The sequence below is a fragment of the Betta splendens genome, chromosome 15, assembly GCF_900634795.4.
Source record: "Betta splendens chromosome 15, fBetSpl5.4, whole genome shotgun sequence".
In the NCBI taxonomy this organism is placed as follows: Eukaryota; Metazoa; Chordata; class Actinopteri; order Anabantiformes; family Osphronemidae; genus Betta; species Betta splendens.
Window position 1 is genome coordinate 5,894,282 of NC_040895.2, and position 19,855 is coordinate 5,914,136.

The window sequence follows — 19,855 nt, forward strand, 5'->3', positions numbered from 1 at the left end:
ATTGTCCTTCCGTGACATCGCTCAGAGGACAATTCCAAACTTAATAATTCCCCTTCAAATCTCTAACTAGCAAAATGTGACCCACTCTCTTACTCTTCCTTACTGATAATTACCACGGCTTCACCTCCCCATGTGCCGCTGTGCGGTACATTTTATTGCTCAGGTCTAATTGCAGCCCCCTCTTTCTCTCTTCCTCAGTCTTGTTCTTCGAGCTACAAGCCATAAAACCAGAAATGTCTGTGTTTTTACTGATGGACGACCTGGCTGCTTTCTCTCCACTTTTTAGTTAGGTGGGAGTCGTTCTTGCCGTTCGCCGCTCTAATAAGTCGTTTGTATTCACGGACGATGGTGCGAGTGCGAAAGGTGTCGATCACAGAGAGTTAGCGCCCAACTTGCAGTTTCCCCAGCTCCGTGTTGCTCCTGAACGTTTCTCATCTTAATGTTTTGCTTTTACAGCCCCTCACATTAGTGTCAAGAGCGCTGGAAAGAGAACTGTTGATTGATGGTTGCGCGTAGATGTCAGGGTCGGTCCCAAGGGCACCTTGACAGGAGGAAGTGGGAGTTGGACTGCCGGCCCTGGGGCTCATAGATAAACGCTAACTCCCAGTAACTGGGAGAGATAAGTGCTTTCTGGATACTGTGTGATGTATCCGGCTTTACAGGGTTAAAAATCACAGAAAAATTGTACCATTTTCTGCTTGATTAGTTGTTTTGCTGCCTGTATTGATCACTTATAATTTACTAATCTGGGCACAAAGACGGGGATCTGAGCAAAGCAAAGGAAACTGATTGAGTCGTATATGCAAGATTATACAATTTCCCAGTTTAAAAAGATGAAACTACCCCCTTTATGTGAAATCTAAGGCTTTTTGATTAAAACCACTGATTGTAGAAAACCCCAAGTCCACTGTGTTCTGCTTTGGCCACATTAAAGCCAACAATAAATTTTGGGAGGGGGACGTGTGACACCACATCTCAAATGTAGAAGCCAGTGAAGGTGTGAGGGTTGAGCTGCTGCTCACCATTTCCCCAGAAGTTGTGTCCCCCAAACCTTTCATTAACGCCACTATTTTACACATAAACGCCCAGTTCAAGGTCACGACCCCTCGTGGGGCCCTGACGAACTCGTCGACAGAAAGGCGCTCCCGCTTGGCTGTGATGGCGTTTGTTGTCTTTGCAGCCTGTGCTATGGTTGCCTTCGCAGGCTCTGGCTAAGAATGTCAGCTGAGTGCCTTTCATGCAAAATGGAAGAGTTTCTGTAAAATCCCTCAACAGCCATTCGGGTTTTGCGCAGACCTTGATTACGTTCAAGCAGCTAGAAATGACTTTCCTTGTGTCTTCCTCTCCTCTCAGGATCTGAAGAAGGTGCTGTCGTTCCCCCCGTACCCCGGGGAGTTTCTGCACCCGGTCGTGTATGCCTGCACGGCGGTCATGTTGCTCTGCCTCTTCGCCTCCATCATCACCTACATAGTGCACCACAGGTAAGGATGTGCGGTCTCCTCCTGCTGCCTCCCAGTTTCAGTGTCGCTGCTCTGACTCAGCTGCTTTAAGCTGGCGTAGAGCGCTGCAGCTAATCTGACTAAGCGCATTGAAAACACGTACACAGATGCGTGTGTGTTTGAGTCAGGCGTGGCAGTAATGCATTGGATCTCGACTGCGGCTGTCTCGCCTCCTATTTTCTTTTTTTCCAAATGGATATGAGAGCAGAGAGCGTGTCGTCTGGCTTGAACTTCAGCGTCCGTCTGCTGCCTTTAGGTTCATCCAGCTGTTCTTAAAGGCAGAGTGAATCTAGGTGATAATATTCCAGGAAGCTATTTCTCCATCTACACATGTGGCATTAATGGTATTATCAAATAATGTTAGGGAATGTCTCAAATGTCACTTTTTTTTTTTATTCTTGGAATCACAGTTAAAAGTCATATTTTCAGGCAGTTTTTACCCCCTATTTTCTGACTAAAGGACAAACTTTGCGAAACTGTATGAAGGCAGAGCAGCAGCCATCTGTGACACCTGGGAGACTGGGTGCATCCTTCAGCAGTCAGACAGTGATGACAGCATGCCGGGCTCCAAACAGCATCACTTACTGTCATGTAGCACTGCAGCACTATCTGAAGGCTGGTTAAAAAAAAGCATCAACAAAGGCAGGTGCAATTTTGAAAGATGCTGTTTGATTTAGCTGAAATGAAACTGATCAGATCTGTCCACGTTATAATGTTTGTGTAGACTGATAATGTGGAGGGTTTATTCAGGGTGCAGGAAGAAAGCAGAGAGAGTTCTTAAACCACCATCGGAGACCTCGTTTAATGTAATTGCAGCAAGAAATCACCGCACTTAAGAAAAGACAGCCGTGTGTAAAGGAGGTGGATTTGAAATGCTGCGTGCTGAAGGTAACGCTGGGGAGACACGTGGACGGAAGTTGTGATGCAACCACGGTTGAAGCCCACAGAGGAAAGGATTGTAGGTCTTCCACTCATGACAGTTCATGCAGTAGCTCTGTGTTTTTGGCCATTGTTCTGTCACACTGATCTGTTGCTGCGCTGGGAAAAGTGTTTGATTTAAGTTTCGGTCGTCAAACTAACACATCCGAGTTTTTTTACATACACTAATGCATAATATATGTTCCAGAAGCCTACAGTAACAGTAAACGGGTTACTCAGGGCATTAAAAAGGGGTCGGGGCCCTTCTTTTTCCAGGCACTCACATTAAGCAGCTCCAACACTTCCTCCTCCTCCTCCTCCTCCACACGTCCCTCCAGGCGCTCCCCCGCACTAAAACACGGCTCTGTTTAGCAACACTTTAGTTGTGTAGTATCACTCCAGCTGACTGACAGCCTCCAAGCTGTGAAGCACCGGGACCGCGCTAAATGGGCGAAATGTGAGGGCGGGCGGTGGAGGACCAGCGCGGGGGACGGGGCGTGTTTATTTGCTTCTGTCATGTAAATACACGCGTGTGTGAATGCATGCATGCCGGCTGGTGCTTTCAGGGGCGAGGGTGCAGCAGCGATAGTGAGGCAGAGTCCAAATCATGACTTTGAGACTGTTGAGACTTAGATTTACATCATAGTGTCATATTTGGGGTGATGGAAAGACAATAAACTGCCCTATTTGTTTGATTAATATACCACAGCGTAATGGCTGCTGTAATGAGACATATTACAGTTTATTGTAGATCAAATTCAATTTAAAGTACAGATTGCATCTTAATTCAGTGCAGATTCTTCGCTTTCATAAAAACAATAGTGTGGCAATTGATTGTTGTCTGTGTAAAGTGTTTACGAGACCTGTTATCAGCGGAGAGCGCCTGACTTTACTGTTCGTGGCAAAATGATCTGCTCACGTCTGCCTGAGCTGGAAAATCTCAAATTAGTTGTGACTGCAGTGATAAGAAGGAGGAAAAGAGTAATGCAATAATGGAGCAATTAGCCAGACGGATGTCCCCTCATTCACAGGTACAGAGGAATGACTCGGGAAATCTTTGAGAATATTTCATAAAATAGGATTATTATTATTGATGTGCGATTTACTGTATATTGTATATGAATAGATGGTCTCTAAATTCTAAGCAGGTGTGAACGAATGGGATCTATTCAACCACAAAGCGCCGCACAGTGACCAGGTAACGTCCATTATGCTGCTAACAGTGCTGGCACACGACTGGAGCTGGTGTTTCAGTGGGCGAGCAGGTGTGGGGAGAGGACAGTTTTATTCCCCGTGCCCTCTGGGAAACGGGGGAGCCGATGGGGGGGGTGGAGGCCTGCCAGGGTAATGTACTTGACCCCATGAAAGCCCAGAGCAGAGCCTATGAAAACCACATTCCGGGGAGGCCAGGAAGCTGGCCTGATTTATGGCCCCTGTGCTGGATGGAGTTCAGTACCTGGATCGCAGCGGAGGCAACGGCGGCTTTAACCCCCCTCCCCCCTCTCTCCCCCTCCTGCCCCCCCCACCGCCGCAGAGAGCAGCGGCGCTCTGCCCCAGACACGCCTCGTCGAGCGGCTGCTTCATCTACAGTTGGCTCACGCAGCGGCCGGGGCTCCTCTCCTCCATTTTGGGGAGTGGAGGATTCCAGCGCAGGGGTTCTATAAATGGTGACGGCGGGCGCGTGCGGGCGAACAGGGGGGGCGACGCAGCAAAGTCAATAAAGGAATCGATGGTTTGTTAATTCACGCAGCCAGACAAATATGTTGGTATTGTCTGACCTATTTAGCTGGTTTTTCTGACAGCTAAATGGAAAGTGGTGAAGTGGGTTAAGTGCCCTGCCACAGGCGGCGTACCCCCCCCACCCCCTGACGCCTTATCTCACAAAGTGAATACGAATACTTGGTTTTACTTCAATTGGCCCAGTCAACTGCACGCAATATCTTTTTATTTCATCATCAAACCGGCAGAATGAGTTTTGTTTGCGTGCGTACAGCAGAGCAGCAGCGCATGCAGGCCTGTGTGTGAGGGGGATGTAGGACACTCAGTAACACACAAATAGCCCGGTGCCCGAGGTCCATCGTTCTGAAATAAAGATTAGACACTTCGTTGGAATTGTTACTGGTCTTTGATTTTTTTAAGGCATTCCTTTCCTTTTTAAATGGAAATGGAACAGGTGAAGCAATAAGGATTTCTTTTCTTTTATAAAGGAAGTGATGTCACTGAAGAAATGATGGTTCCCAGAACCTTCAATATGTGATTAGCATCTCTCCTCTTTACTGTATATAAACACATGTGTTCAACATTATAGAGACACTGAGTTGACCTTGACCTAGACTTAGTGAGAGATGTTTAATGAGATGCTGCACAGAGGGTGAATGTGGATCCCATCACTCCTATACAGTAAGAGGAGCCTGTAAAGAACAGTGTGAGTCATATGATAGATTTAAAGTCAGTCTTCCATTTTATTCTGCTATACTGTAAAAGACAAAGAGAAACAACATCACTGTCTAGTACAGGGTTTTATTTCTAGACTGATTAAAATATAGAATTAAAGTCAACAGTTGAGATTTTAATACTTTGTCTTTAAATAGATTCCTGTGAACGAACCATGAAGGATTCCAAGAATGTTACTTGTGCATTTCAGTTTAATTCAGCCTTTGTTTCTTCTACCAAGCCAAGTGCACTGTGTCATCTTCAGACCTCCCAGCATGCACCCAGACTGTAAATATCTGTGCATGTAAAATGTTTAATTGGATTGATGTTACAATTCTATCTTCCTGTTACAGATATTAAAATTAAAGATGACGGTGCTTAGACCCTGAGTGATTTAGTGTCTGTGATTGATGCTGATTGACTGTGATCAGGGCTGATCTCTCATTTAACATTTGTGAATCGACTGCAAAAACGATGCCTTTCCAGGTCTTGTGTCCTGAGTCAGATGCAAAAGCCCATTATTATTCCATAAGTCTGGTGGAGCTTGTAAATCGGTAAATGTGAGAATATGCTGTTTTAACATTTTATATTGCGGGAACCACAAACATCATTGAAACATACTGTTCAGTACTGAAGATGACTTGTGGATCACGCAAATAAGAAGTGTGACTAATTGACTTGATTTTTTTTTTTTCTCGGCAGCGCAATCCGCATCAGTCGAAAAGGATGGCATATGCTGCTCAACTTCTGCTTCCATACGGCGCTGACCTTCGCTGTGTTTGCCGGCGGCATCAATCGAATCAAATACCCCATCATCTGTCAAGCCGTAAGTGTATTCCCTTTTCATCCGTCCCACTCTCGGAGCTTTGGAATCGATTAGAGATCTTGTGCAGGGGACTGAGCTCAGCACGGTGGACTGAAGGCTTTCTCCAGATACATACATGTACAGTGTGATGTAATGATGTTAAAGTTCATTCAGCAGCTGGTAAAAGCTGATAACTGTCAATATGTTCATTTACATATCCACGTATATATACACAGGGTCATGTTTTAAAACATACATGAATGACTAAATGAATGATGAATGGTGATCCACTAACTTGAGCTCAACATTTCCAGGGTGGAATTAATTGATGAGGCGTTTAATTACCACTTAAGTGCGAAACTTGAACGTTGGATCCGCTGGACGTCACTATGTAAACATTGTCACTCAGCATATTAGCATGAGGTCATTTGCCTTTGGCTGAAACACGTCTGCGTGTTGGTCCTGTTCTTCCTCATCTGACTCAAGATTAGTTTTGCTTTCACTTCACATTGTTATAATGAGAGACGTTTCATCTGCAAAGTATCACCGGACCAAAGGGACTGACTGGAAAAATGAAAGCAGTGTTTTGTTGTTTGATTGCTCAAAATTTTTAGGTTTATGCACCGTATGCAACAAGGAAGAATAGAATTCAAATTTAAAGGCTATAATGAAGTGGAAAAAACGTGAGCGACAGATTAGATTGTGGTCTTAATTGGTTTGGATAATTGACAGTAACAGTTAAACTGCTCTGAAGTGACAGATGGCACGTTTGCGTGAGGTGTAAAAAATGGAAGTGGATTTTTTTTTTACTTTTACTGTCTCTGCGGTTGGAAGCCATATGGTCCTGGTGGAGCTCCTCTCCTGGTGATTGACAGCTGGGCCCGTTGGCTTGCAGGGAGCTGGAGGAGGGCGTCCTCCGCCGCGCTGTACGCGGCATCAAACGCACGCAGCCTCTCACTCACCGCCCTCGCTGGCGTTCGGAGGCATCGGCGGCTCTCGTCCTGAGCTCGCGTCTGCCGTCACCGGCACTTCAGGCGGCCCCTCATTCCACAGTGTAACGACTCCACCTTTACAAGCTCCAATCCGGAGCGTGGTGCTCATGCCAGCCGGCGCCGCCTGAGCTGAGCCTGCAGCGGGTGACAGCGGTGTCTGTGAAGTCACCGCTGGCGTCGCAGCCGCCGGGTCTCTCGCTCCACAACTGGAAGCGACGCAGAGCGGCTGCTGTTTCTCATGAAACGCGGCTTCTCTCACCCGCCTGCTCGCTGCCATTTAAACCACACGACGTTTTGTTATATACCACACAGTGTAACTAATTTACGCTGCTGACAGGCCGTTAAATAATGCTGCTCACTCTGCAGTTTCACTAATAGCAAGATTCTTTGCTACTACACTGATAGTAACAAGTCATTTTAAAGAAACCTAAATTACAGTTGAATAAATCCTTGATTAATCATTACTGAGATATTGATGATAACCTTAGGCTCACTTTAGGTGGGTTTACAGTGGAAAACCATGTGAGCCCACTGGTAAGTATAATAACATCAGATCAACGTAGCTGGAAAAGGCCTGATTTTACCTCAGAACTGCACATCCACTGCAGATGACTATAACCTCCGAATCTCCTGCGTGTGACATCATCTAAACTCGTTTCACTAACGGAGCTTCTTTAACCTAATCCTTCTCCAGGACCCGCGTGCTTCTCACTGCTCCTCCTCTGGTTCTTCAGTGCTAACGGGATAACTCCCCGCGAATTTGGACGGGAGCCCGGATTTCCCATCCGGAGGGACGAAGGCAGGCCCCACCAGACCCAATTTAGTACAATTAGGGACCGCTTGATGAGCCTGAACTGCATGGATACATGCAACGTCTGCGTTCGCCGATCATCGCACCTACCCTCTGCGCGCACACACACACACACACACACACACACACACACACACACACACACACACTGCTCCCCTCCCAGGGGTGCACATAAGTACACGCTCCCCCCTCTGACAGAAGGAACTTCAAGGAGCTCTGACACTGGCTTTGGCAGCTCGCGCAGCACTTCAAGCGTTGCACATCCTCCACCCGGCCCACCGCCTCCCACCAGCCTATACTCCACCCGCTCTCCATCTGTATGCCGCTCTGCAGGCACGCACCGCCTCCCCCGCCCACCCCGGCGGCAACCCAAGTCTTTGCGACCTTAAAGTCAAAGTCATCTCTAATCTCATCTCTTATTTCTTCTTTCGAGGAACGCCGCAGCGGCCGCGCGTCATCCTTCTGTTTGCCTTGTTACACACAGGATACAGTAGCTTTGTTTTCTTGCACTCCCCCCACAGGAAATGCAGATTGGACATGTCAGTTAATTGTTGGACAACTGGGACCGGCTTTAAAGAAACTTATCAATTTAGCAAAGAAATTAACAGAACGGGACCTAGAACCGACGCTGCACCCAGCTGTCAGCTCCAATGCACCACACAGAGGACTTCCTCATTAGCGTGCGCCTGTGAAATTAGTTATGACGGCAAACGATGGCATGGAAAAAATAGGGAAGTCCTAGACGTTACAGTAGCTACGGTGATTTGCTTTGTACTTCCATTGGGTCCAATTTAAGTGTTCCTGAGCCTCCTCACACATAAAAGGATTCTGGTCTGCCGCTTACTTATGCAGGGAGCCCACATAATGAATACCGGACGCCCATGAAAGACTCCTGTATGTGAGATATGCTGAAAACAATGCGTCTGACAGCGCCATCGGTGTCACAGAACAGGCTGCGCTTGACATGAAAGCTGCCTGAAGAACGCTCTACAAGCTGTCTGCCATACACACCCTGGTTGGATTTATTGTTATTGTGGTAACTTTAGTAAATCTGAGGGTTTTAACAGCGGCGTGTTTGTGTTAGGACCCGAACCAACAGTTTTTTTCATTCAGCCGCTTTTTTTAACTCTATAAACCTCGTGGGCAGGTTTTTGCCTGTACATTATTGCTGTGTAAGCGTCTGTGTGGTGAGACTGACCCTGCGTTCAGTCAGGCCACGTCAAGCTTCATCTTTTACATCAATGAACGGGGAGTTTCCTCTCACGGACCCGTCGGCTGCACGTGCCTCCAAAATGTCCACTCACAAACGGACGGCATCAGAGGAACGTTGCCCCCTCGCCTCGAACCGGTAGCAAACAGCGAGGGAATAACGGCATCGTCCTGCTGCACGCTTGTTGACCTTTGACCTGTTCTCCGAGTCTTGAGGTAGAGACACCTCATTAGATTCACCATTAGCATCAAAGGTCACATCTGTTGCTGCATCGGCTCAACTGAGACACGGCCACTTAATTAAAGGCATAAGACTCGTTATTTATGAGCTGATGGTTTCGTGTCAGTCTGATATCCGACGTCAGGACTTCCTGTATGTGATGCGTTTGAGGACCAGCAGTCGGCTCTGCAGCGTGTGATGTGTCCATTCTTTCACCCTGCCGTTAATTTTAGCCTCCCTCCTCTCTGCTTATTTCCATATTACAAACAGATTTCCTTTCTGTCCCTTCTCGGCACTAATGAAGTGTTTGCATTCTGCAGCGGTGATTGATTTACCATTTACTCTGTGCTCTCAATAACCGGCCGAAAAGGAGGCATCTTATTAGCATCTGGACTCTGCCACTCGAGCTTGGGTCCCCAGGCCAATCAGGCCCGAGCGAAACCGTTTGATTGGGTATCTCAGGTTGCCTGTTCATCATCAGCAAACTGTCTGGAAAGAGAATTCCTTTTTTTTTTCTATCGCTCCTCTCTCTCTCTCTTTCCCAAAGTAGCAAAGTCTTTAAACAAAGTTCTCCGATCAGACGTGGCGCATGAATATTTAAGCGCGGGGGAATGCAGATATGTATACAGTGCAATTTGGAAAACAATCACGCGCTGATGGTTGTCGACGTGACTATCATTTCTATTCACAGTTATTATTCGTCGTGCACATCCCGTGTCCTCTAACTCAACTGATAAGGAGCTGCTCAGTAACCACCAGTATAACCCCAGCATAATGCTCTCATCCCAGACAACCTTGATGATTCAATAGCACTTTTTGAACCTGCCTTTCCATTCTACTACTTTTGTTTTTAGGATTGAAAGGCAACGCAGCCGGGTCTTGAAGGAACCCGTCTGCGGAGGCAACCTTGGAGTGACATTGATGTATTTCACAGCGGAGTGAGAGCTCCCGCTCGACATCCTCTCTTTGAATTGCGGGAACGCTCTCGCGTCTGACATTTCTGCGGAGAAGCGCGGGGTAAAAGTTCACGCGCGGGGCGATAAATGAGCTGACGCTGCCCTCTGTGACCCTGTCCCAGGTCGGCATCGTGCTGCACTACTCATCTCTGTCGACCATGCTGTGGCTCGGGGTGACGGCGAGGAACATTTACAAGCAGGTGACCAAGAAGCCTTCACCGAGCCAAGATGGAGCCCCCCCTCCGCCCCTTAGGCAGCCCCTGTTGAGGTAAGCACCCGTGGCCATGCAAGGCTGCGCTCACTGTATTTGACTGTCACTGTTGTCCATTTCCAGGTGTTTGCTGGCTCACGGTTCGTGCAGTTGGCAGCACTTTTCTCCACACAGATGAGTTATTGCGTTGTTTATCTGCTGAGGCATCCGCAGCTACTTTGCATCCCTTCAGGCCCCTGGCTTTGTTCACTGTGTGTCGACATGTCTGTCATGTCCTCCTATTTATATATTTGGCTCTCCTTGTGGATTTCTTACCACGTTTACTCGCGTTGAGAAGTTGCACTTTTAATCTGAGTCCCCGTCCGCCACCAGGGGAAGGTAGTTTAGGCCCGGAATGGTAATGATTCGCTTAATGTGAAAATTAGATAAATGCCAGAGATTAGTGGAGTCGAGTGAATTCCCTTAATCAGTCAGATTTGGGATTTGAGACATATTTAGAGGTGATATTCAAGGTCCAAACTGCTGCTTAGCAACAATAACTGACACAGGGACTTATTAAAAACCGACATCTCTCCGGTTTCTATTTAACATGTTTGATAAGTCACCTAAAATGAATAACTACCAATGTCACTCATCACTCAATGGAGCATCTCTAAGGCTGAACATCCCTCCCACTTTGCAAAAAACATATAATAGCATGTCAGTACATCTATCATAAGCCCAATGTGTCATTTCCCGTCTTCAATGTTCAGTATTTCATATTTTTTATTTTACATTTGAAAAGTGTAGCAGGGAAGACGAGTGAAGCAACCTGTTACTGTTTCATCACCCCAATGCTACAACTAATTACTTCAGCCACCCAGGAGGCTGCCAGGAACCTTATCACACATCTAAATGCATTTAGCCTTTTGAACTATTTAATTCCTATTCAATTAGACGCACTTCAGATTGAATTGTTTTTTTTTTTCCCTATTGGCCCTTTTCTGCTGACGCGCAGCATTCTGCGTATTTAAGAGGATCAGCTTTTTGGACACACGCCGCGCTCGTCCTCCGCGGTGAGAAGGTGCTGCGTGAGCTCTTCTGTGGCACAGAGTCGAACTCCAGAAGGAACTCTGGACAAAAAAAAAATCCTGTTAGGGGGGAAGGTTGGAGAGAACGAAGGCGAACGGAGGGTGCACCGTAACCGATAGCCTCTTCGCCTTTAATCTTTTATGAAGCTGTGGGAAAAATATCCAACGCTGGTCACGTTTCCCTGACATTTATCTCAAACTTTATTTCATATCATATGAATTGTTTTGAAACCGATACAGTGGATGATGAATTGCACTGGATAAGTGTGAACCGTGCAACTGTGTTATAAAGTTTGCTTTATATTGAGTGGCTAGAGGATCATTCTGCCACATCAGAAACATTATCGCCGAGACTCTATAAATGAATATCATGCACACAATATATATCTGAGAATATTAAAGCCAGAATATGTGCAGCGACGAATTCCCGGCGACTCAGAAAGTCGCTGAGGATAAGATAAGGATCCCCTCTCGCTTCTGAGCAGCACTTTCCTTGCAGAGCAGATCTTCGGGCACCTGTGCGATACGGGGGGGAGGGTTTAATGTGGAAGGTTCTCCGGGCTCCCCCATCACGCGCTGCCTGTGAATGAGCTCATTTGTCTGGGGGCCGGGCATGAGCTCGTGTGGCGCGGCAGTCAAGTTGATCCGCAGTGATTGACTGTAATGCCGCTCGCCAGACAGACTCATGCAATGAGACTTAGCAGCTGGAGACAAATCAATTTTTCCTCCGGGCACCGCCGCCCACCCTCGCCCCCCGTCCCCAACAAGCAGCCCTCTTCCTCCTCGTCTGCCTCCTTTTCCTGCCTCTTCGCTCCCGGCGGCGTCTGACGGCGCAACCACGCCGACCTTTGTCAAAGATCTGTCACATTTACAGCAGTGCAACTCTCTCATAATCCAAAAAAAAGGCTATTTGCCTGACTCTTAAACTGCTGCTGTGAGAATATTCAGACATGCGGGATCGGAGATCGCTCCTTGCCCTGTGCTGGAGCTGCACTGTGGGCATCTTGGAGCAGACCCTGCGACCTGTGCGGCCGCTGGCTAACAGGCGCCTCAGGGCCTATTTGTGTTACACGATCGCTGCGCCTCCGCTCATTTAACGCCACAGCTCTGCGTGCGCGGCCTTTCCCCGCGGCCCCTCTGTAATGGAATGATGGCGTCCGGGGCGGAGTGTGCTGGTGAGAATTGAATCTGAGGGAGCACAAAAGCCGTGGAGGCACGAGCGCTGTTTCCATTTCGTTTGCATTAGTCGGCAGGGAACACCTGTGTTGTCCTGAATATACTGTGGTAGAGACAGCGCAATAAGGGTGAAGGCTTTAACTCCCGCTAGTTCTTCTCACTTATACTCATCTGGCAGAGGGGTGTGTAAATGGCTTCCTTTTGATTCGCTGACAGGCCCGTACCGCCGCCTCCCCCTCCATCAACCCAGCCGCCCCTCAGCACCCGGCACAGACAAACATCTTGATTGTAATTGAATTTTTTGGGGACGGCTGCCGTGTGACTAAGGACAGATTGAGAGGGAAGGGGGGTTGAAGGGAGGAAACGGGGGATGAAGACGGAGGAAGATGGAGTGGTGGAAAGGTTAGAGCGGTGACAGAGGTTGAGATTGAACAGGAAGGAGGAGGAAATAGCGGAGTGCAATGTAAGTGGATGACAGTGGCGAGCGAGGACAAGGACGGAGCCGCTGGGGATTACTTTTGTTTCCGTGTTGAATGGTTCAAGCACAGAATACGTTCTGTAATGGAAGTGTCATTATTAACTTTCTGTCCTGTACTTAATGTGTTCGTGAAAGGGAACAGAGGGCAGGATCATTTCGGAACCATGCAAACGCATACGGCGGCAGCATTTGCATGTCATTGCCTTGAAGTGCCATGCACTGGCAGACCCGGCGTCCCACAGGGCTCATGCCCGAAAATACGAGGAAGTCATTGAGCCCCAAACTCTCCGTCTTGTGCGTCACCGCGTGTTTTAATGGGGAAGTGTTTGACATTTCTCCTCAGACAATGCCGATGTACTTGGGGGGTTCTTCTGGTTAAAAAAAACAAACATTCAAATCAGCTGAAGGAGACTTTACCTGTGCAAGTAAGGAGGCCCAGACGCCGAACGATGAGCAAAAGCCAGTGAAATCCTTCTTCCCCCGTGGCTCTTAATGTCTCCTGGGCTCCCGTAAACAGCAGATGTTGTAAATTGCAGCAATGAGTGCTGACAGGTTAATCACGCTTACATCGACTGGAAGCAGATTTGTTTTCATAATGGAATGGAACTATATGAAGCGGGTCCCGCGGTGTGCGATGACAAGCTCAGGCGTTAACACAGTTATATTTGAGGGAATTAAAAACGTACCGCTCCGATCGGTCTCATCGCTCGCTTAGTTGGAGCCCAGTGTGTCTGATGCTGGTTCTTTCTCATTCTTACACTTTGTGCCCGTGTTTCTCGTCTCAGGTTATATTTACTCAGCGGTGGAGTTCCCCTCGTCATCTGTGGGGTCACTGCAGCCGTCAACATTGACAACTATGGCAGTGGAGAGCAAGCGCCATAGTGAGTCCTGAACTTCTGTTAACGTTCTGCAGTAACGTATTCCTTTTTAATGCTGCCTGCCTCTGCCTCGCCAGCTGCTGGATGGCCTGGGAGCCCAGCCTGGGGACCTTCTTCGGCCCCGTGGCCTTCATCATCCTCGTCACGTGCGTCTACTTCCTCTGCACCTTCATCCAGCTGCGGCGACACCCCGAGAAGAAGTACGAGCTCAAGCGGCTGACGGAGGAGCAGCAGCGGCTGGCGGCGGCCGACGCGCCGGCCCACTGCCACCAGGGGGCGGAGCCCGGGGCCCTGGCGGCCCCGCAGGGCGGGGGCCACTGCCCCGCGGGCTGCCCGGGTGTCCCCATCAACCCGGCGCTGCTGGCAAACGAGCACTCCTTCAAGGCCCAGCTGCGCACGACCGCCTTCACGCTCTTCCTGTTCCTGGCCACGTGGACCTTCGGGGCGCTGGCCGTGTCGCAGGGCCACTTCCTGGACATGATCTTCAGCTGCCTGTACGGTGCCTTCTCCGTCACCCTCGGCCTCTTCATCCTCATCCATCACTGCGCCAAGCGGGACGACGTCTGGCACTGCTGGTGCTCCTGTTGCCCCGGGCGCGGCGCCGACACCTGTGCGGCGCCGGCGCCGCGGCCCAAGGTCAACGTGAACGGCGACACGCCCGGCCACGCCCACGGCCACTGCCGCCACGACTCGCCGTGTCAGGGCAAGGCGGCGCTCGGCTGCGGCCACGGCGCCGTGGCTCACTGCAAGCACGCCGCCCTCCCGTCCTCTCAGAGCCACGTGGCCTGCCTGGCGCCGGTGACCCCGTGCTGTGCGGCTCTGCACAGCCAGCAGCTCCTGGAGGAGGAGCCCGCAGCCACCAACGTGCTGCTGCATGCCGACCCGGAGGGCTATCGGCCGGGGATCCAGTTGCATCCGTGCTTGAAGAGCAGCGCAAGGACTAAAGGCCGCAACCCGAGCCGCAGGGGCGCGGCCGGCGCCTGCGGCGCGGCTGGCGACAGGGAGTACGCCTACCACATCCCCTCCAGCGTGGACGGAGGCAGCGTGCACAGCTCACACACTGACAGCCCCCACAGCGCGCACGAGCGCCACGTCCACATCTGTCCGCATCTGGCCCACGAAGGGCATCACGAAGGGCATCACGCATGTCACGCCGCCACCGCCGCCGCACACGAGGCCCTGGCGTGCCACAACCCCTGCCACAGGCACATCTGCTGTGCTAAGGCGGACCTGTTCCCCTCCCTGTGCCCGGCAGAGGCGGGCGACGCAGGCATTTTCCTGTGCGGCTGCGGCAAAGTGGCCGAGGAGGACCCGATGGCGACGCATCACCATTTGGAGATGCACGCCCCACGTAGACAATCGTACCCCCAGAACCCGCCTAATCAGAATGGGATTCTAAAGGGGGGCCTGCACGAAGGACTCCTGTACACCTCGGACAGCACGGGGAATATACGCACTGGACCCTGGAAGAATGAAACTACTGTGTAGTGCAGGGAGGGGAAGAAACGGGAGACGCCCCCGCCAAAATAAAACCCACGTCTCCCTTCCTAGAATTAAAAAAAAAACAAGGATTGAAAGAGCAAAACATCACAATCAGAGTTGGATATTTTTATTTTGATGTCCTCATGGTTTTATGTGTGCTGTTTTACTGTACAGAAACCAGATTTCATATAAAGGCTCCCTGCAGAGCATCCACAACTAGAACAGGAGCTCTTCCATCCAGAAAAATTTGTGAAATGTGTGTCATCATGCCATCAGGTGTAATAGAAGGTATCTTCTCCACTGTCCCATAATACTACAGATTGCTTCATATATATAATTATATATACATATATACAAGAAAATGAATGGTTGTGTGTATGAATATGTGTGTTAGTGCGCAACGACAACACGCTGCAAGGATTTTTTCACTCCGAATCCATCGACGACAGCGAGCCTCCGGAACTTTAAAGAACTCTCGGCATCCGCGTTTTAGACGACTAAACCAGCAATTTTAGACCTCATGGGTATTTTTGCCATTCAGTCAAGCAACTGTGAATAATCAGTTAGATTCTTCTTAATAACACACAGCGATACTGTGGCTTGCCAGAAATGTGCACATGCCATGAGGTTGTGGAAATTTAAAGCAACGGCAAGAAAAAAAAAAAAAACAGAGGCGTGAAAACAAACATCTTCTTCCAGGTTTGGTATTGATCGTGATCGTCTGTATGATGTCCTGTTTCTTTTATTTTTTTATGGGAATAATTCCAGTTCCAGCGCGTTGGTGCCGCCGAGTTGTCGGTCACACTGAGAATAAATGTTATTAGCACTGTGCCACTCGGAGCCAGGTCGTCACAGCGAGCTCGTTGCCAAACCAGCGTTCAGGCGACTAGTATTCGTCCTCCCAAAGCTTCTCTGTGAGCCAGCAGCACCGTCACACTCTCCATCATTGCTTCATGTAGTCATACAATGCAAACAAAGCTCTAAAATGACTAAATAAGCAAAAATCAGTGATTAGTTAGAAAAGCCTCACGTTCCGTCTATAGAATCGAATAAGGCTGTAATCCCAGGCTGATCTGACTACAAAGAGACTACAACAGGCGTCCAGTTCAGGGAGGGTCTCATTTAAATCTAGAAAATATGTTTCTGATAGTGTGTGTTATTAAATCATGTAGGCCACACAGGCCAAATTCAAACTCAGAAACATGAGGCCTGATGCAAACAATTCCAATTATTCCACGAGTGACACTAATAAAATCATTTTTACAACCCTCGCCCACCATAAATTGACACATGGCAAAACCTTCAGCTGCGCTTTTAATACATCAAATTTAATTTAGCCGTGTTTACTGAGACCGACGTCCGTCCGCGAGGTTCCGTCATGAGGACCCGCGCTGCTGCAGCTCCATTTATTTCAGCCTAGTTCCCAGGAAATACTGTGTGATTCCTATTCTGGCAGCCGGAGCCCAGGATCCAGGGGGCGAAACGCTGGCTTCGGCAGATAAGTTGTGTCAGGAGAGGCCAGGGTTCGAGTATGGATTGATTTGTTGTTACCGTGAAGGTCACATTCCCTTTGAGGGAGCGCCACTCAAAAGAAAAGACGAAAGGGACCGTGTATCGACTGCGACGCGCGTGTTTGTCCTCTGAATGGCGATTTTGGACTTTGATACTGACATTTCATTAGAAACAAACACAAACCTTAAAAAAAAAACAATCGCACACGCAGCCAATATAATCTCACAGCGACCCCGCTCTCGCATGCACACCGTCTCTTTCTCCACGTCGTGCACTCCCGTCTGTGTATATATCGGTTTCTGATGAATTATTTTATATGAGATTTAAAATATTTAAGAATAAAATAAGTCTATGTAAAGAAAGTTGTATGGGGAAAAAATGACCTCTTAAAATTAATACTCAGTATCTGAGTTTAGAAACCTCCTTCGTTGCTTTCAGATGCCTTTTACTGTTGCGGTTTCAGTTCACCTCATGACGTATGCAGACTCGCCGTGTGTTGTGAGACTTCTGTCAAATCAGAAATAGAAATGCACTACCCATCGTGGCGTTGGGCTTTGTCAGAGTACGGAAATGCTTCATTTTAAAAAGAGACGAGGAAAAATACGATAGTCCCTTTATTTGAATAGCAGCCTTTGGACGAAGGGAGGCCCCTGCAGACGTGGAGGATGATGCGTGAGGCTCATATCTGCGCGCGCGGGCCATCGGAGTTATTTCCAGCGTCTGGGACGAAATGGAACATGATGGGCCGAAAGTTATGGGCTGTAAAACGCTGGCCCCACCGTGGAGCTGCCTGGGACGTGTGTTGCCGCTGGTTCAATGCTTATTGGAGGGGGATTTGTGACAGTATCACAACATGAGCGACATAAAACTCTAGGGTGTTTGCTGTTCACGCGTACTCGCTGGTGGTGTGTCTTAGGAGCAGCCTGAGCTTTCAGTGTCTGTGAGACTGTGTTTGGCGCCATAGGCCACCTTCAGTTGTCATCAGTAGCGGACGCACTGCCCTCGACAAGCTTGCAGATTTAGTTTCAGGCTCACGGCTGCTGGAATCTTCACCTGTGGTACTGTGACAAAACCTAAAGCCAGTTTTCACTTTTTTCTACATTGACACAGATTCCAATAAATGTATTTTTTCACCATGCAACGGATTAGCGCGTCCTTGCCTTGTGTTTGTGTCTGGTGCCCTTAATGCTGATGAATGCGAAGGAGAGCGGCGCCCCGCGTCCTCTCGGCCCTCGTCGCGCTGTTTATTTCCTCCGACGGCGCGGCGGAGATTGAGATGTCTCACGGAAGCCACCGCAGGGGAGGAATTCAAATGATAGCAGGCTTGACTGCTGCTGCGCGTGCGTGCGTGTGTGTGTGTGTGTGTGTGTGTGTGTGTGTGTTGCCTGGACCTCCTACACATACGTGCACAGACGACCACGTGTGCACGCGGAGCCCAGGAAATGAGAGCGCGTGTCTTCCATGCGGCACAAATCACACTCAGGTTTGACAGGCCATGAAACGCCTGAGCACATTTAATATGCAGCTGGATTTCCCTTTACCTTTGCAAGGCCACATCACCCTCCCTCGCTCGCTCGCTCTCTCTCTCTCTCCTGACCATCAGATTATCTGTCTGACTCAGAGCCGTGTGAAATGTCACACCCCATCTCTCCTCGTGTCTGCTATGAAGACCCGGGCTGAACACTGCTACTGCAGCGCGGATGCGAAAGGGGGGCAGAGACGCCGGCAGTGTAAAAGGACCCTGACTTTAATTACCTGGAGTCAGTCTGAATCAATATCAATATTTTTTAACAAACCACCGCTCTCACCTGGTCGCTTATGAGTATTATTATTAAAACTAAAGGCTGCACTTTGTGCGACTTGTGGTTTGCCAAGGGAGAAATTGGTCCAGGGAGGCGCCTGTTTCATTAAAAATTAATCTGATTTTAGTAACTTAGATATGTGTTTATGATACAATTAAGTGTGTTTTAATTTCCTGCTGTAAAAACAGGGGGTCTGTAAACAGGAGGACGTGCACAGGGTGATGAGAAGGATTCACACGTGCAGTCGCATCGTGTGTCACCCAGCGTTTCCTACACTGATGTAGGATGTGTACATGTGATATCGGAGTCTCTTTGTTGGCCCGTTTCCTGACACTGACACAAAATGATCCTGTCTGTCATTACAGACAGGAAGCGGAGCGTATGTTCATATGTACACTACGTGATAATACATGATCATTTGTTTTTCCTCAGTGTCGACATATACTTGTCGTGTGCAATCACAAATAATCCTTGATTTCTCAGGGGAAGCGTCATCAAGTGTCTGTGCCTCCAGCTCCATCGCTGCCTGCTCCTCCTGCAGCCTCGACCTTGCGGTAGCAGGCTGTGCTCGTCATGCTAATGCCACCCTTGACTTAAATAACGCGTTGGGCAGGGCTGCAGAGAAGGGGGGGGGGGGGGGGGGGGGGGTTGGCTGGAGAGTTAAACAGAGTGTGAGCCGCAGAGATCAAAGAGGGAGACTTCTGATTAGATAGCGCCGCTCGATTCTGTAGAATCTGCCTTTCTAATGGCAGCTTCCGTCTGTCTGTGCGAGGCTGCTGCAGCTGTGAGAGGCAAACGCGTTCTCAGGCCGCTGCATCGGGCACCGTGTACGTGGAAAGGTCCGATCTGAGACAACTACCACTCTATAATGTTGCTGTGATCTCAGCGCTCTGCTCTATGAGCCTTTTATGTTGTGGTTGTAGCGAATTCTGATCCATGCGGCTTTACGGACGTGTGGATACTCTTCATAGAGTACCTGTGCAGCTATGCTCCACACACAGCCTTGGTGTGTAGTTGTTTGCCTCACAGGCAAATGACTCCACAGTGACTCCAGACCTGGAAAAGCAAAACACAACCCAGTTTTTTTTTTTTTTTTGGGGGGGGGGGGGTCCTAGCTGTGTTTCAGTGCACGTCTCCCTGCGCAGAAGTTGCCTTCCAGCCTCATGCTATCTCCGAGCGCTTACATCCGCTCTCTGAGCGCACGCACGTAATGAACAAAAGGCCCCCAACCTATTTTACCAAGCTCAACCCCATTCCGCTGCCTCGCAGTAGCTTACTGTCAACACAGCCGCACCTGAGTCTCGGCGTGTGATGTGACAATCCGAGGTAGCGTCTCATTGTGGGGGGAAGAAACGCAGCCTCGACGCCTCGGTGAGTGACGCGTCTGAATATTCCCTTTAACT

The 19,855-nt window shown here is 49.1% G+C and overlaps 1 protein-coding gene across 2 annotated transcripts in view; it reads left to right on the plus strand.

Annotated features, from left to right (window-relative positions):
- Positions 1-17,795, plus strand: part of LOC114870630 (adhesion G protein-coupled receptor A3) — a 102,733-nt gene extending 84,938 nt beyond the window's left edge. For both annotated transcript variants that reach the window (XM_029175546.3, XM_029175547.3), the window contains 5 exons: positions 1,354-1,481; positions 5,553-5,676; positions 9,966-10,111; positions 13,564-13,659; positions 13,734-17,795. In XM_029175546.3, coding sequence (XP_029031379.1) covers positions 1,354-1,481; positions 5,553-5,676; positions 9,966-10,111; positions 13,564-13,659; positions 13,734-15,144 — 1,905 coding nt within the window. In that variant the 3' untranslated portion in view covers positions 15,145-17,795. The remainder of the gene's footprint in view (positions 1-1,353; positions 1,482-5,552; positions 5,677-9,965; positions 10,112-13,563; positions 13,660-13,733) is intronic.
- The last annotated feature ends 2,060 nt before the right edge of the window (positions 17,796-19,855 follow it).